This window comes from Montipora capricornis, chromosome 4 (assembly GCF_036669925.1).
Source record: "Montipora capricornis isolate CH-2021 chromosome 4, ASM3666992v2, whole genome shotgun sequence".
Lineage (NCBI taxonomy): Eukaryota > Metazoa > Cnidaria > Anthozoa > Scleractinia > Acroporidae > Montipora > Montipora capricornis.
Genome location: NC_090886.1, coordinates 44,687,628 through 44,706,349, shown reverse-complemented (window position 1 = coordinate 44,706,349; position 18,722 = coordinate 44,687,628). Strand labels below are relative to the sequence as shown.

The 18,722-nt window shown below is 40.6% G+C and overlaps 2 protein-coding genes across 2 annotated transcripts in view; one reads left to right on the top strand and one right to left on the bottom strand.

Annotated features, from left to right (window-relative positions):
- Positions 1-2,577, top strand: part of LOC138047066 (peroxisomal acyl-coenzyme A oxidase 3-like) — an 18,393-nt gene extending 15,816 nt beyond the window's left edge. The window contains exon 16 of the mRNA XM_068893760.1: positions 1,310-2,577. Coding sequence (XP_068749861.1) covers positions 1,310-1,423 — 114 coding nt within the window. The 3' untranslated portion in view covers positions 1,424-2,577. The remainder of the gene's footprint in view (positions 1-1,309) is intronic.
- Positions 2,578-4,014: 1,437 nt separating this feature from the next.
- Positions 4,015-17,649, bottom strand: LOC138047067 (TNF receptor-associated factor 4-like). The gene is made up of 9 exons (XM_068893761.1): positions 17,377-17,649; positions 14,034-14,088; positions 10,488-10,592; positions 8,546-8,707; positions 8,260-8,436; positions 7,687-8,133; positions 7,503-7,580; positions 6,209-6,286; positions 4,015-6,091 (listed from the first exon to the last, which is right to left on the bottom strand). Exons 1-9 carry the CDS (start codon positions 17,526-17,528, stop codon positions 5,474-5,476), a joined length of 1,872 nt encoding a protein of 623 aa, XP_068749862.1. The 5' UTR covers positions 17,529-17,649; the 3' UTR covers positions 4,015-5,473.
- Positions 17,650-18,722: the final 1,073 nt, after the last annotated feature.

The window sequence follows — 18,722 nt, the reverse complement described above, 5'->3', positions numbered from 1 at the left end:
GACTCTGTCGTGAACCAAAGATGCTTGGTTTTTCGCAAGTTTTGAAGCCTGTAAAAAGGCAGGAGGTTCATTTTAGGGAAAAAAATATTTTGGGGTTAGGGGCACTTTTTCCTTCGGAGAAAAGCTTATGAGCGACTTTACTAGGGAAGCAGTGATGACGCAGTGAATGGTGAGAGCACTTGCTTCCAACCAATGTGGCCCGGGTTCGATACCTAGACTCGGTGTCACAGGTTGGTTGAGTTTCTTGGTTCTTTACTCTGCTCGGAGACTGGTTTTTCTCCTGATACTCCGGTTCTCTCCTCTCCTCATAAGCCAAACTACGATTTGGTTTGATTTCTGTAGTGTGTCCTCAATACAGTTGACACGTAATTAAAGTTGATCATTATAATTATTACTAGTAATAGCTTTCACTACATCTGCCCCCGCCTTGGATAGTATGAAAGGCAGTTGAGATACGTTTAAATTATATGCTGAACATGTCGCCCCTGTTTCCGATTTGCGTCTGACAAATCGTCGCCCCTGTCTCTGATTTGTGTCTGGACAAAATCAATTTTTGGAGCCAGGCAACTCGATTTCCATCAGATCTGCTTCAATGTTTGATTTTTCAATCCCTAATCCGAACAACACTTTGGTTCTCCGTGCGAGTTTCTACTTCGTGACTCCTATAACACCTCGGTCGGTCGCGTAGAACAATACCAAAAATTAGGGAGCTTAAGCACGTGCGTTTTTGAGACGCGGACGGCAACCGGAAGTGAGCTGTTTTCCCTCTTAAGTTGTCTTCACACAACCACACTTACATTGCTATGTATCTTTTCTCCATTAGAGATGTTAGTATAAAAATCTGGGACATACCTCTGCCCTGGCACGCGGAATATTCTCTTCCGGTTGCCGTTCGCGTCTCAGAAACGCGCGTGCTTTAGCAACAGAACGGGAACGTCAGTGGCGACGTCGCGCGCAGCAAAACTACCAGTGAGAATTTAGAATAGAGAAGAAAAGAGTGGAGTCTATTCTATTCTGAATTCTCATTGGTGTTTATTCTGCGCGCGCCGTCGCTACTGACGTTCCCGTTCTGTTGCTAAATCAGCCTAATATTAAATACCACTTGCGCGCTCGTTTAAGCAATACCGATACCACCTTGCGCGCTCGGTTGAGCAAATCGAGAATGATTCCCCCTACGATATCTACCAATTTATACATTTACCCTTTTTACGCGGGGACTTCTAGGTTGCCTCCTCGGGTTTTGGCCAAAACCCTGCGGGGGTAATTACCAAATGGAAGACTTGACTGCGTTTTTTTTCTCCGTGTCCAGGCTCACGAAAATTTGTATTCAGCAATTATGCAGAACCCGAAGAATCAGGAACGGATTTCTTGGTGGAAGGAAAGTCGGCGAAGGCCAATTATCCGAGACCGTAGCAAATTGTGAAGAAAAGAAAAATACTGTGGCTGAGATGATTGGGTTTTTCCGAGTACAGTGGATTAAAATTTCCGTTGCGCTGTAAATAAGACCAAAAATTCCTTCAGCAGGAAAAATTTTCCGCATTTTTACAAGTTACTGTCATATTATTTCTCTGAACTTAAATCCTCGTACAATCCCCAATACAGTGAACAGGAACTGTTTCTATTCAACTCTTCTGAATGCACTACTGATTGATGAGACCACATGACAGAAAACAGACAGTAGTCAAATTGAGTCCAGTAGTCCAGGTACTGAAATCGGTAGCCTTGCTAGCGCAGCGACCGTCAACCGCGCCTCCAGTGTTACAAATGGGCCGTTGCGAGTTCATGTCCGCCTCCTCTTCAAAACGAGTCAAAGCACGAAGTTTTTCTTATGAAAATTAGATTCCATTCATATGTAAAGTAGGACTAATTGCCACCACAAAAACTTGAAGAGGAGGCAGACATCAACTCGGAAATGGCCTAATCGTTAGTTTCTAATCTTGGGTATCCTGTGCATATATTTTCGTTTTCTCGTTCGTCTGCTTTTTCAGCGCCATTTTTAATTACGTAGTACGTGCAGTGACTTGTCGTACGCGCAAATGACGATCGCTCACCTCGTGATTGTTGGTTCCTGTAAGATTGCTTCTTTCCCTCTCCTTCTCCTTTGCTTCCAAAGCGACTGTCGAACGCACGTCAATAATCCGAGATTACTACTGGTCTATAAGTAACCCGATGAAGTCACGTGAAGAGAGGAGCATTGGTTTCTTAAGTTCCGATTTTTCATGTTTGGATAGATAGTTTTCAAGTTCAGAGTGTGTAATATGTGAATGCAGAGAACTGGGGCGGCCTGACTTTAGTGTAATACAACGAGAAATGAAGTGAAGCTATGATCCTCGAAGTTATGAACGCAATTTTTGCAATTGCGTAAAGAAGCCCGAAAAATTCAGAAATGAGTTTGTACAATATGCGATCCATGCGAGTATACTTGCAGTTATTGAAAGATAACTGTTTTAAAATGGGTGCTTAGACTTAAATACTGTTTATCAGCGCTATTTGAAAGTTCCCAGATGCCTCGCAGATTGTGCATGTGAAGAGGTGAATTGCTTTGTCACTACTGAAAATAAACTCATAACAATATCCTTTTCCCACTGTCTGTAGACTGAATATCAGTCCGGCGATGTCAACCTGAGGATTTCTCTTCGCGTACACTCCGGTGTTTCTCCCTCATCAAAATCGACTCCTAGCTAATTTTATCTATCTATAGGGCTAAGCTCCAGGATCATGCATGAAACGTATATCGGAGGCGCCTTATATATGCTTTCGTCCGGATCTCGTGGATAAGACTGCGGGGAAGATTGATAAGCAGGGCCAGCTTTTACTAGTTTGTGACTGAGCCATGGGAGCAAGGAGCTTAAACTTTCGTAAACGTTCTTGATTCAAATTTAATGACTCTTTTGTATGGAAGTGGATTCTGGTCAAAATGCCATTAGATAAAGACCTTCACATTGGAATGATGTCTACAGTTAATTCATCGGAGTACGTAAGCTATATTCAAACATTCAATGATGTTGTTGTCTAGAATGCTCCTCCAACCCTTTTATTTTTTTAAATCTAGAAACCAAGACAATATTATTTGCCAACAAAGTCATAATGTTCCTCTTACATTCATGTATTAAATATATAATATTCACCATAAAATCACGTTTCCAAATGCCAAAGATATTTTAAAATCTAAGATTTGCGGCAAAAAGATACGAGCTATTGTATGAACGTTTATTTAAATCTGTCTAAAAATTTGAAGTTACGGGACTTTTCTGGAAAACTACGTTTTGCCTGTTACAGGGGTGGGTTAAAAAAGGCATAAGAATAAACGCTCTTTTCGCAACTATTCCGTCTTCGATACTGTTCAACGTAACTAACAGAATGCAGTTACTTACACGAACGCTATACGTTATTCACCTCTCTTTTTTCACAAAACTGAGAACAGAGCCAAATGATTAGGAGCGTACAACTTCATTGTATTTGTGGAACGGCGTTTTTACAGATCGAGCTATTTTTAGATTGATTTTTCTGCAGAACCAGACCTTTCTACCCTGCTCCCAGAGTTTTTTTCGTGAGTCGCGATAGAACCGCGAATCTGCGAAAAGAAGAAAACCTCTGGTTACCTTGGACTTCAATCTCACTTTCATGCAGACGACAGCCCCTGGGATTGAGAATGGCCACTTGTAACCGTGCAAGCCAAATCTCATTTAAGAACTCGTCTAAAACTTGCCGCTGGTCTGTGAAAATGCCGTTACATAGATCTAGTATTGGAGATGTAGGCTCCTGCGGAGGATCAATCATGGCCACTGTAACGTCATTTGCAAGTCGAGAATAAACAAAATAAAATGCGTGTTTGAGAGTTGAAGCAACGTAGAGGTCAACAGTTATGGGGATGGGGCAAAGTAACTGCGCATCACTAATGAGCCCATACAGTTGCTCAACATTATGGTACATTGTCGTTCTCCACAAAAACAACGTGAAATCAGTGACGAAATTCATGGTCTTTTTTTTGTCGAGAACGTCAGCACACGATAATGAAACTCTCAGTCATTCTCTATATTAACTTCAATGCCATTCCTTCCAATACAGTCGTAGGATACTTCGCCCCATGATACAACCTGAATGAGGTAGAAAATCGCGAACGAACTCAACATCAAGGGCTTATTTTTAGAAGAGACATCAACGTCGCTTTGACTATTTTGGCGCGCAAACGACCTTTACGAGCCGAAATGTTGTTGACTACGTGTTCTTTTGGGAAAACTTATGCCAGTCGTCCGTTCAATCCTTATAAACCGGAGATAAGAACAGAAATTATTAAATAATGCAACCGAAGATTGTATGTAGTTGACAAGTGGATTTGTAGCCGCGCAACTTCCTGCCAGAAGTCAACAAAGGCACGTAATTAAATGCACCCTGTTTCTTATAAGCGTCACGAATTGTCGCCTCGCTCTTTGTCCCCAACTCCAATGAATCACGTAGCAGCTCTCGTAATGTACAATGTGAATGGCTCGATACCCAAGCCAAAAACAAAAACAAAACAAAACAAGTGAAACAATGACTTAGACTTGAAAACAATAACATCTGCTTACAATACCAAACAATAGCAGGTTACGAGAGCTGCTACATTACCGACTCCAATATCACTCGTGTTTAGGAATACAGACGATGAATACCACAATGTTGCTTAATTAAACTCTGCTTCTCAAGAAAGGCCTAGAATGAAGCTAACCCTAACTTGAAGGAGCACTTCGAACTGAGTATGCTAAAATTTACAGCAGAAACAGAAACACGAAATTTTGAACTGCAGACATAATAATCACATCCAAACAAAGCGAAAATCGCGGAAAAAGGCTTGCAGATTGCTGATCGCTTTGCCTTGTTCTACGTCACAAGTCAGAAAAAGGTTGCTGCTATCATATCATGAAGCATATTGCATTCAACTTTAAACTGGTAATTTATACAGCTTTCTTAGCATCGGCTCTTACCTTAGGTTTTTAACTTTGTACATGCATTTTAAGTATACATATTTTCCATTGACTTAAATCGCCCGACGTTAAGGAATCCAGAATCCACAGATTTCAATGGAATCCAGGATCCATTGGTGGAACCTGTGAGTGTGGAAATCCGGAATTCACGACTCGGGATCCGGGATATCCGGAATCCGGAGGCTACCTGGATTCCTTTACACTGCGCGACTTAATTAAAACTCCCTCGCTTGGTGGGTCAGTTTCTCACAACGCTAATAACGTAGCAGTTCCAATATTTGCTCTTTCTTTCTCCTCTAGTTGACCAAAACTATAAAATAATATTTTACCTCTTTCGGAAATGAGAACATTTGAGATTTAGCAAAAGCTTTCTATCCCCTTATGTTTGCATTAAATCACTTATTAGCATATAAAATTTAGAATTTGTTTTATTCTTAAAAATCCCAACCCTTTGGAAAAACCTGTTTCAGAATGTCCAATTTTAATCTGGAATTAATACTTCATCATCATCACAGGTCAACAGAGTATTTACAGTCGATGGTTGCCTTCATAAACAAGCAGTTATCCTTAACATAGTTCGTAGATTCCAGACCACGGTGCGAAACAAATTGTGGGTAGCCGAACCCGAGCGTAGAGCCATTTTTACTGGGCCTCTGGAAGCTTTTCCAGTTTGGGTCCGGACTAAAGGATTGACTGATATTCCGTTGGCCCCTGTTCGAGTTCCTATTTTGATCCAAAAGCGACAAAGTGATCTCACCTTCGAAAGGCCACTTAAGAAGTGCGTCGAATTCGCCTGGAAGAAGACGGACGTACAAGGAAAGGTGAGATCCCTCTCCGCTTCCATTACCGTACGGAAACATCACGATTTTAAACTTATAGCCATAGGGGCTTGTGTAGAAGGGCGGACTGTGTATTTCCATTCCTGTTTTTTGTTTCGCTTCTTCGAATTTCCTCCAAAAGTCGTCGATTCTCCAGTAGAGCTTGCTGTCGGCGAAAGGTTTGCAGTGTTTCACGATTTCTCGGAGTTCGTCGAGCTCTCTTTGTTGATCAATAGCAAGTTGCGACACAAGCTCCAAGTGATTTTTCATGTCATTATCAAGGTGTTGTGCAAGGGTACGCTGTGAACACTGTACACAAATTGAAACAATACAAGTATCAGTTAATTAACCAATCATGATACACGAAATGATTGGGAGACCCAAAGGCAGCAACTGACGATACCCCGGGAAATCAACTTCACTTACTTGGTGTTCACAGCCTACATGTTTGAAGGGACAATGGACGTGATTTGAGCGACAATCGTGAGAAAGATGGCGATCGACCTAGACCGCAAAAAAATAAATAAATAATGAGCAAATTACGAGCTTTAGATTGAGTCAGAATCATTCAACGTTGCAAATAATGAGGTTCATTCTGAATTTAAATATACGTTACGAAGTGACCACTTTCTTTGTTCAGTAAAGTGCCACTATGGTCAAAAAATCACTTCCTTTTTTCGGTCAGATTTCGAGTGTGTTTGCTAAACACCTGACTGGCAAAATTTTGAGCTTTGATTTTTATCCAAAGGCTGCCTACTTTGAGTGTAAGTTTTGGATTTCACGGTCCGCCATTACTCACATTCAAAACTGACCGATTGGACCTCAGAGCGTTGGATCTAGGGGAGAGTGATGCCATTTACTCACAAGTTTAACATTCCAGAGTATAAACGCAGCTTACTATTTACGCAAAACACGAGTTTAAAAGTCTCAAAGCCCTAAAGTCCCGTGCTGCATATTAATGCAGCCGCGTACACACGCATTTCATTCTTAACATTCTTCTTTAACATTCCAGAGTATAAACGCAGCTTACTATTTACGCAAAACACGAGTTTAAAAGTCTCAAAGCCCTGAGGTCCCGTGCTGCATATTAATGCAGCCGCGTACACACGCATTTTATTCTTAAACTATTGAGTCTTTGACGTCATTTACTCCTCGATCTAGCTCTCAAGATTTTAAAGTCATTGATGGCGGACCATTAAGTAGGAAAATTCCATGCAGTTAAAATAAACAGATGTCTTTTTTGTAAATTAAGGCTTAAAACTAGGGTTACTTAGTGTTTAGTTAACATAGTTTTGAAATCCAAAGAAAAAGAAAAATTCATTTTTTGGTCATAGTAGCACTTAAACTTGAACGTTCCTTTGCGTGAGTAACACAGGCGAAAAACGTCTCAAAGTGTACCCCTAACTCTACTCTTTGAAGGAAACAAACAGTGCACGAACGTTCCCGTTCTAAGCATTAAAAGGGCAATTCGAGACGTTTATCGAAAGCAGGCGTGCCTTTCTTTACTTGCAATTTGAGACATAATTGCTGACGGGGGAGGATGAGGAAGAGGGTGGGGGGGGGGGGGGGGGGCGAACTCAGACTATTTTACGGTTGTGCACAACCTCAAACAGGGCATGAAGTGAAAAGGGATCCCCACAAAATCCAAAAGCAGGCGAACTCGTCATAGCCACAGAGGCTACATGTATTTACAACAGTCAATGTGACATTGACGACTGACCTCTTCTCGCGGAATCTGCGAGACACCACAACTGTTTGGACAGCTTAGAGGAAACCGAGGACAAACTTGAAGATGGCTCTGCAAAAGAAGAAAAAAATTGAACAAGATATCACCAAAAAAATCGCATAACCTCATGGCATCATGGATATTCATTGAAAATTCACCAGATTGTCCGAATACCAACCTGCATGTCTTCGAACTTTACTTGTGCCCGACAATACTGACACTTGGTCAGTCTCTTAGGACACTCGTCCGACATGTGCGACGTAATCGTACCACGTGATATCCTTCGGCCACATGTACACGTGAAAATGTCAGACTCGCTTTCAAGTTCCACTTGACCCGTAGTGTTGGACCTACTTCTCTCCGAACCACGATACACCACCTCGCTCCCAAACTCTTCACGGCCAACGTAGTTGAGAAAGGCTGGAAAGGAGGCTGAACGCATGGGTGGTGCAGGGCTGGGAGCTAATACTTCCTGAGACGTGCTGTTGCTGCGGTTACCAATGCGCATGTTCCTTGTGTCAAAGCGGACTGAGTTATGCGGCATGCTCTGGCGGTGATTCCCGCCTCTTTTCAAAGCTAACTGGTCGTTCTGCGAGCGTGAAGTCCTGCAACGTTTCAAGTGTTCCTACAAGAGAAAATAGGCACAAAACAATGTTAAAGATTCGTCCTTCATGACCTTTCACGCACGTGTGGTATTGTTTTTCACAAAGTACTTAAACTCAAAATACTGATAAATATTTATCAAACAAACCTGTTTATCTTTGAAAACGATTTCTACTGAACAGTAATCACAGTAAACCCAGCGATGTGAACACTCGTTCCTTAGGTGCAGCGGCATCTGGCTTCTCTTCAATCTGCTGCCGCAGCCATTACTGCAAGTCACTACATCTTCATCCGGGTTCTTCCGCGCAGCAGGACAGTTATGGCTCTGCGAAAACATTTTGAGGAGTGAGTCAAAATCGGTTGGAGGACAGTGGATGCTGAAAAAAAGTGACATGTTGCGCTGATAATTTCAAATTGACAAAAGATCCTATTACCTGCAGATTTTCAAAAGTGGTTTCCTTTTTGCATCGGGGACATTTTACCCATCGTTTGACGCAGTCTTTCTTGACATGATCCGATATCTTTCTTCGTTGAATTTTCTGACCACAGCCAGCAATGCAGTCCACAAGAGCGTACTTGCAACTTGCCATATGATCCTATAGGATACGAATCAACAGAGTGGCGAAAGAGTTCACACAATTATGGCCTTATTCAAATTGACAGTGTCGTAAAGATTCAAATTGAACGTGTGCAGTTTTGTTACTTATCACATACGGGGCAAAATTACTGAATAATGATTGGCTGAGACGGAGGGCATCTTTTCTTAATCACTAGGGCGCTTTTGGTAATCAAGAGGACATGATTACTCCATCCTGATTGGTTAACAGTTCTTATCCAGAGCTTCTTCCAGATTTTGACTCTGATTAAACTGCTTTTTGTCCACATATACAATACATTTTAAGCGTATTTCCGTCGACAGCAACGATTTCTTGAATTGAACTTTAACCGAATGAAAGCGAATAAAAGTTGATTGCCATTTGTCGCGGTATTGAACGAGCATCCCTCAACAATTTTGCCCTCTATATGATTAACATGTATGTAATCAAAATGTGCCCTTGTGCAATTCAGGATTAATTTAACTTGTATTTTCAAAGTTTTCCAAATTACCCTCGTCAAAATTTTGTCAAAACATCGAAAATACGCTTTAAATTAATCCTTAATTGCCTTCAGGCCCGTGTGATTACATATACTAATGTTCGCGATTGCGCTTCTTAAGTCGTTCATATGACGACTGTCACGGTTTTAAAGTGAGTAATACGCTTCGAAATCTCGCATATTATTTTAGCCAAAAGGACCGTGGTGAAAGGAAAACATTCTTGTGACTTGAGCTTGCGCTCTACAAGCTTCGGCCCTAGGGCCCGTTTCTCGAAAGTCCCGAAACTTTACGGGCCATTTTTGGGTGTCGCAATAGCCCATTTACGAGTTGCTGCATGCCTCAGTTTCAAAGCGAGGCCTGGTGCACAACCACTCAAATGGAAATGAGTTGCGTATTCTTATTCAAATCAAACTCATTTCCCTTACAATAGTTGAGCACCAAGACTCACTTCGAAGCCGAGACAAACAGCAACTCGGAAATGGCCCATTCCTTTTGTATCTCAAGAACGGAGAGGATTTAAGTCGTCAAACTTTACATTCCTTTTTCTTTTTGTTCCCTTAGAGACATTCAAAAGATCGGCTTTCCAGAACAAGCGGTTGACAGTTTCACAAATGGCTTTTCGGGCCCGAAAAGTTTTCGGGACTTTCGAGAAATGGGCCCCTGGCTGCATTACTGCGTTGTGTTAAGTCCCATTTGATTGCCAGCGTTTGTTGTTATCGGTCAGAGTTGCTCATATGAGACTCAAACGCAGTGTCCCTTAAATTCGCACGGATTAGAATCTCTTAGGCAAATGCTATTTTAACTTGTTAGATTTCATTACCTTCCCGAGTGATGCTTGTGGTTGGCTTGCGGGAGGAATACGCGTAAACAAGATCAAGATTTCTTGTGGGAAATGTCTTTCGAAAGGTTGCTTACTACGAAATCAGAGACTTTCGTCCCATAAGAAATTGCCTGGCAATTACTAGGGGCATTTCTTTGGATGGCTGATGTCTTCCCACTGGTAAAATAGCCCGCACACAGGCTCTCCTCTCCGTGCGTCGAATGGCGCGCGGACAACATGTAAGGAATTGGAGCGAGCGAGAAAAAAGAGATAATTTTTTTCTTTTCCCCACACTCTTCCAATTCCCCAGCTCATGACCGCGCGCCATCCGACGCGCACGGAGAGCCTGTGTGCAGTCTACACGTCCATCATTATTTTGCAACTTTCCAACGGTGGGTGCGGCGGTGGTAGGAAGAGGGTGGGATTATCAATAGTAATACCAAATGAAATGAAATGCTACCTCCAGCTTCTTCAACTGCCCCTTCCATTTGCAGCCTAGCTGGTAATGATCGCAGAAGACGTTAAGTGCAAATATCATCTGATTTGTCACGTCATCTGCATAAATCTACAACAAAACAGACAAAGATGTGCACGTCAGTTCTTTATTAGCACCAACGTTCTGCCTCCTAATTAAATGGCACTTCCTAAGGGGAGACAAGGAAACGGATTTACGAGGTGCGCAAAGCACGTGTTAAAAACGAGAAGAACGTGTGACTCTTCCCACGGTCCTTTGCTTTAATCTGAAACTTTGCCATTTCTTTCACAAATTAGGTGCAGGCGAGACAAAATGATTTAAGTTTACTATCAATTGTGGTTGAAAATATATGTAATTCACTGTCATCGTAACTGGCCGTTTTTATACCACTGACGTATAATCCGTCCAGACGAATTATGCGTCTCTCATGTTATTTGTCTAGTGTAAAGACTGGACGAACTATCTAAGACGCATAATCCGTCTGGGACGAACGTGAGCAAACTTTTTTTCTGCGTCTGTTAAGGGACCGTTCATTTTTTATGGGGTAGGGGGGGCTGGTGGAATTTGGAGGAGTGTAATTTGAAAATTGTATGACCCCCCCCCCCCCCCAATTTCCGTTTTTTTTTCTCCTGCCCCCCCCCCCCCCCCTCATCAGAGTAATTTTTTGGAAGGCCCCCCCCCCCCTTGAATAAAAAATAAATATGGTGTTAAAAGTTACCGCAGCATTAAAATTTCGTTTTGTTACATTTCACATAATTTATTGAAAGAAACCTGAAAGCTAGAAAGCTGCTTTTAACAAATCACTCAAAAGAATGAAAAGTCAATTTCTGCTCTTCTTGTTACAGCTCGTCCTGAGCGTGTTGTAGGTGGCCGCTCGTCTGCGTATTCCTCATCTGAGGCGATAAAAGCAAGAACGACATCATTTGAGTCGTCTTCAGAGTCAGGGGCATCACTCTTGTAGTCATCATCAGTTTCCTCTCCCTCATGATCACTGCTTTCATCACTGCTGTTTAGTTGACCTGATTCATTCCTGCCTCCCACTTCGGCTTGTCCAGTTCTGAGAGTATTCATTCGCAAGAAGTGTCCCATAATTGTCTTCACTTTGTCATTCTTGTTCCTCTTCTGATGCTGTTTTAATAGCCCATGATGTTTTAAGTATTTGTTCAATTCTGGCACACGGAGCTTTTTTAGCTTGGTGGCATCTTCACACAAATTAGCCCAATGATAATCTTCATAGGACTTTTCTCTTGCCTCCCTACTTTCCCTTGCCCTTTCCTCCAGTCTCTTCTTTTTTTTGAACTCCATGACCTCAAGATGCTGGAGATAGTCAACCACAAACTTTGGTTGCACAATGAATTTGTCTCCAAATCTAGCTACGCTCTCTGGGTCAAACAAAACTGGCATGCGCGTCTTTCAACTGGACTCTTGGTTGCCAATCGTCTGGATCACGCCCCTCATTTGGGGTCTGCTGATAAGGAAGGTAGTGGTACTTTGGAAGGCAGGCATGATCAGGAAATGGTTTGGGGCATCTCCCTATAGGTGGTCCAGTCCATTCACAACAAAAAGAACAAACTTGTCCTACCTTTACTCCACAAGAAAACCTCAGAAATCTCTCAGAAAAAGCCTTGGTAACGAGGTCAGTTCCAATTACAGGACTCAAATTATTGGTCTTTGTTTAATATGCGCTTGATAACAACATTTTTATGAATGAAAAGAAAGTTGTTACTATTCAAGACTGTTATTATGGTACGTTCACTGTTATTATAAAATATATAAAAAGCTGTTGAGAAGTTTTCTTGAATACCCTGGAAATGTTTTAGTATATTTGTTATAAATAAAAGAGGTCAATTTTTTCCTCAATCTGTAAAATCTCTTATCCTATTTTTAATCTAATTTTTTCGTCCAACCCCCCCTTTTCCTTCATTTTTTTTCGGCTGGCCCCCCCTTTCAAGCCAATTTTTTTTTAGTGGCCCCCCCCAAATCCCACCAGCCCCCCCTTTCTCATAAAAAATGAACGGTCCCTAAATTCGTCTAGTATAAACAAGGGCACAAGACGTATAATGCGTCTGGACGAATTATCCAGTTTAGTGCGTCTTCGACGACGAACTAAAGTGGATAGTTTGTCGAGATGCATTATGCATCTTGTGCCCGTCTTTATACCAGACGATTTTAACAAACTCAGAAAAAGAGTTTGCCCAAGTTCGTCCCAGACGAATCGTGCGTCTCTAGTATAAAAAAGGCCATTGTTTACGAAAAAATACCTTCTTCAATGTGTCTGATGATGACAAAGCAGTCACAGATCTTAATAACTTGCAACAAAACTGATTTTCAAAATCCTCTTCTTTGGTGTTTTTTTTTTTTTTTTGGAAGAAAAGGCGTTCAGGCGAGCACGTTCCTGGGGATATTTCGATCTTTCGGTTTCATTCTCCAATCCGATTAAAGGCACGCTAATCCAAAAGAACAATCACGTCGTAATTATCTTTCCAAAATAGAAAACCTTCGAAAATTCTTAAAACCAGAGTCAAGATTTCAATAGCTGGATACCTGCCTAAGCCTTCTCAATCTTGCGTAATCTATCAATAAGAAAGCCCGGTTAAACCTCTGAGAAACAGATGGTCACAATTTGCACTTCTTATCTCTAACAAATAGATTTCAACGGCAGGATTTCTGCATGAAAGGAGTTGGTTTGAAACAAACCCGCTAATTCCATCGAGATACAAAGGGGGGTTTTTATGAGCGCGTACCCGCCAATGCAACATTCCACAAAAGAAAAAGAATGGTACTACAGCAAGCGTGTCTATAGAACGAGTTCATTTTTTGTGAGGCACAAAACATGAAACAATGGAAACTGAAATTTAAAAAGTTTAGATAAAAAGCCGAAATGTAAACGTTTCGTTCCTGGTTTTTAATGTGGGATAAGTTGACAAGCCATAAACTCAATTAAGGACGGTACCTGCTATTGTTATTGCGCATACGTTCTGCGCATCTCGAGATACTCGGATTTCCTGTGGCTGGTGTTTATTTTAATAAAGGGATATTTTTGCGCGGTTCAAAACTATGCGGAGAAAGCTGAACTAAGCAAGTGATCTCGGTATCCAAAAACAAAATTGGGGATAACCATGCATTTTTGAGAGATAATTAGTAGGCACCGTCCTTAACTATGCCAAACAGAACATTCCTTGGCTTGCGTTTACAACAAGAGATTATGTTCAGTGATAGAACTTGAAAATTTCAAACAAGTTGTAAACTGAAACCAAAACAACAAAACCTCGGCTTGTCAAAGTCGCGGAGACAACAGGTCTCGTTTTTCAGTGATTGGCCGTCGCATCGTTCAATAGTGGCTTCTTGGGTGGCATCAGAAGTACACGAAAGACGTAGTTGTTAAAGCATTGAAAATCAACTCGACACCCATGAAAAAGCTAAGCACATACGCAACAAACAATGTACGCAAACAATCTCGAGAATTTTCAGCAAATTTAATTCTATAGCATATGCAATTAAGTGTTTTGGGTCAGTATTAAGTGGTCTTACCTGAGAAAGATCAATAGTTGAGCTGTCCACTGGGCATCGAAGCCGAGCTGCTTGCCTAGGAGATGGAGGAGGGAGAATCCAAATGTAAAGACGAGGCATTTTTTACTACTCTATCCGTACTCTGTTAAAAGCGAGAATTTGTCGATTTTGGAAGCCGCTTCATTAACTCATCACGCACGAGTGTCCGTCACCACTGGAAGACGACAAACCGTAAGATATCAGTTTTCCATTCTCAAACAAAGACTAGGGCGTCCACCTGGTGTAATTACGAATTCTTGGTTAATGCTTGCATTGACTTTGACAAGAGTCGGCTTATTATCTTGCGCTGCGGGATTTAGAAGCAAAGCCTTAAAGGTTTCGAATTAACTTCAGTTGACAATTACTTTATTCAATGTTCACGGTACGTCCAAATTAACTTGGATATGTAATGCAAAGCTTTGTTGGCGGATTAAAGCTCTCACTTATGAAGACAAAAACACATTGCCGATAATTTTCTCATCGCTGGGAAATGAAAGCCTTGACCAACCGGAAGAGTTTCTGTAAAGCAGTCCAGTTTACATCTTCAAACAGCTATTAACGAAAATGACGGCATGAATATTAAACGAAACCGCATCTATCATGCAGTGCATGGTCACGAAACCACGAAACAAGTCATGAAGGGATTTTTAGACCACGGCATGTTTATTCGAACTTTTTTTGAAGCAAATACTGGACAAATCAGTGATGGTAGGCAACGGAACGCCACCAAACAAAGTATATTCGTTCAAAGCGATTGAAAGAAAAGATGATCAATACTCGAGAGGTGAACCCAACACGTTGCATCTTTGTAAAATACTCTTACTTTGACTCTAAAGGGTGAATTTCACAAAGAAACCAAGATAAAGTATAAATGAATTAAAAAACCACGGTTAACCTGTTTATCGACACAAATCTCAAGGTTCCAGAATTTTGAAAGTTTTCTCGCAAAAAATGTTCGGACCTTTGAGACAAAAATTTCCGTTTTAAAACCACAAAGAGCGAATATGTTGATTACGATAACGCCGTGGTGATTTGATGTTTCTTTTTATTTCTTATGCAAATGAACCGATTTGAAAAGTGAAATCGAAGTTTCACCAGTTTTGCAAACAAATACCTCTTCGACATCTGACAAGAATTTTCTCGCAAAAAGCTCCCGATTCTTGTGAATTTAAATGCATTCATTTCATTTTGACAAACAATAAGGCTCTTTAATAATAGTACAGATTCAAAGTTACAATTTGCAGTTCTGTTCTCACGTTAAATATCATTTACTCGCAAACGCAGGCACGTAATTTCGGATTTGATGTAAATTTCGTCCACCGCATTTGCAATGCACAGCGCCGACTTCTTGTTTGTTTTCCTTAAAAGGTGTATGTCAGCGTGTGTTGCGCCGTATAATATGACATGCATAGATAAAACATGGCTATGTGTTGATTCAAGCATTATTTTGGCACAGTATTCTGTCAAAACCGCAATTAAAGATGGCAGACGAATGGAAAACTTGAGAGTTACTTTATCACAAGTGTCAATTTCATAACACACAAGTCACGCAACCAACAAACTTAATTCTTAATTCTTATCAACAGAAACGGGAAAATTAAGAGAGGTATTTCGTTTTGTAAATACTTTTAAGAAGAGAGATGTTGATACCCCTAATGCATTAAAATTTATCTTTCATGTTTGGCAATAACTAACTGCTGCATGTCTGTTCACTGCGTATCTTTGACGCTTCGTTTCCGATCAACTGGGGAGCATTAAATATTTGTGTACAATACCGTCCGTTCAAAAGAGCCGAACTTTGAAAGAAAAGAAGGGCTTTATGCCTTTGTTATTGTTATTAATGTTATTAAAAGTAATACATTTCTTGATTCCAGAATGATAAAGCCTTTTGAACTGGCTAAAATAGTGGTGCTTCAATTCGAGATGTGTACTTTGGTAAAAAGTATCTCTGCTTGAAACATTTGATGCTAAATTTCAAATTAAATCCCTGTAAAATCGATTTAAAAACGATAGTGGAGAATAAATTTTATGCATCTAGAATGAAAATATTTCGGACATGATTCATCAAGGCCACACTTGTGCTTGTGGTCATAAATGGGATCGTTTCACGAAAAAAGTAAACAATTTCCGGCGTGGAACCAGCGTCTCTTTCGACTGTTTTCTTTTCCCAAAGAGTAGGAAACCACCCTGTTGTCAGAGCTGAATATAGTTTACGGCAAAGGTAGACAATAACCAAAAAAACAAAATAAATAAAGCCATTTAAAATTCTTTGCGCTCTCCATGCAAAAGGAAATTTCTCTCGATGGGAAATAATGTCATAACGACATGGAAAGAGTGAGAAAACAACGTCATCACTTCTGGCTAGAAAGCAGACATTTTTCGAAATCAGAATGTAGGACGGACACTACCTGCCGAATATTTCATGCCGTCGACTGTAACAACTGAAATATCGAAAATGTAGGCTGTAGCATGCTGTTTAGAAAACGATAACACACACTATACAAGACACAGGGCATTGTATAAAATCATTTATAAATTTCAACAATCGCGAAAATTTATTCCACAAAGTTTTGAAAATCGGAAGAATATAAATATAAATAAATTCAATCGTTGTACCCTTGTGTGACCAGCATTACAGTCTATGTCTGAATGCGCTCGAGCAAAAATCCATCTTGTTAGAAGATGGTATTTTCAGAGGTTGCTTAGGTCTGTGTCTAAAAACAAGACGCCCCATAAATGTTTACAAGTTGAACTTTCCTCAGTAAATACATCCTTTGTATCACAGTCTAAAGAGTAAACTTTGGACTGTCATCCTATACAATCACACTCCCTCTGGAAATCATATCAATGTCATCTCACTTTTCATTCGCGAGTTGCGCGAAGACTCATCGCCTCACAAATGAGGCTCCAAACTAACGGGACAAAATATTCTAACGAGAACCCCTTTCTTGGTATCCCGCAGCGAAGCAGGAGTCTACTGAAATAACTTATAAAAATATTTGCACATTCTATCAATTTTTTTGGATAAAACAAGTTTATGCGCAAAATGAAAAAAAAAACTTCCAATAATACTATTTTTCAGAGCAAGCTTCTGAGATATCTCTGTTTCATAGCGTAAGATGAATGTCAGAAGTTTCACAGCAAATATAAACGTCCGAGATTTAATACTCGCGCGCTTTGAAATTTCGAAATCTGTTTCTCGCGGGATTTTGCTCAATTTAAGCTTAAACGAGTGTAGATCAAGAATTAAACTCTTTATGTCTGTAGAGAACACATGCAAACCACAAAGATCAACCGGAAAAAGAACGCACATGAAGTTACTTACCTCGTGTTGCTAAATGCTCCATTGAGACAAGAATCACAGAAGCGATGTCCACAAACCGAAACCTGTACTGCTCTTCGAACAGGCAAGTGACAAATCCTACACAATAAATTTTCGCTGACGGCTGGGACGAAAAAGGCCCGATATCCAGGCATCGTTTACAAAAATTGCCTTGAAGAATCGTCCCGTTTTACCGCAATCTCGATGATACCTGCTCTCGATCGACGGACAGCAGTTTTGTGTTTGTTTGAATACATTTTGCATAATGAACTTCCTTTGCTTGACTGGGCATGCCCAGATGAAAACATGTCACGACTGTACGTGACAGGCTGTAATCAATGAATGACAAGATTTTCGGGGATAATACCCTGTTCTTGTCACACTTCCGGTTTTGGGATTATCGTTTCCAAACAAGATAAACACTCTCCAAGGGTGAATGCATTCGTAACATTTCTGGGGTTGATACGCCTGTTATCGACTGCAAGCCCGCAAATGGCAAAACTTCCTTCCTATTGTTAGCATTTCAAGGTAGCCATGGTGTAACGGCTTCTTCTGCTTTTTTTTTTTTTACAGTTGAATGGCTCCTTACAGTATAAGCATCCTCTAAGCACACTTCCGGTCAGATTTTAACAATTTGGAAGGCTAAAATCATTACATAATTTATCTTCTTAGATCGATACGTCTTCCACCGCCCACAAAAACAGTTATAGCGTATCTGTCTCTATAATGTTGGTGCCTTTAGTGGCTGCAAAAGCAGTGGGAAAGTATTATTTTCTCCTCTTGTCACATGTGCATAAAAACGAAGAACCTCGGACACCTGGTATCCGAAACTCGAGTGAAAAGATTTTAGAGATTGAAATCGTTCTTTTGGCCTCCTCCCCCGCAGAATATTTAAATTTATCTCAAGACGTTTAAACGGGAAACGCTAGAATTTCGAAGGGGAAGGGTGCAGGTGTTCATGATCAAGATTCACAAATATGTTCCTCGCATAGTCGATAGCCATTAGAAAGAATACGGTATTGTTTCATTTCTTTGTGACTCATTCTTCAGAAATGCGATTTTAAAAGTCAAATTTAAATATTTGAACATACAAGTAACTTAAAGCCCACAATTTAAATATGGTTCATGTTACAATATCGGAACAAGGATTGGCTTTGGAGTGCATTTTTCTTGAAGAGAATCAAACAATAAATGGGTCCTTTAAAATGACAAAGTCGCCCACACATTTAGGGATTAGTTTACCATCCGGTTTGAGGCCTTGTATTTTCCTTGGTATTCAATTCCAGTTGCTTGCCAACGGCCAAACTATCCTTAAATATTGGACTTGTCTTTGCATGCTTTAAGTTCAT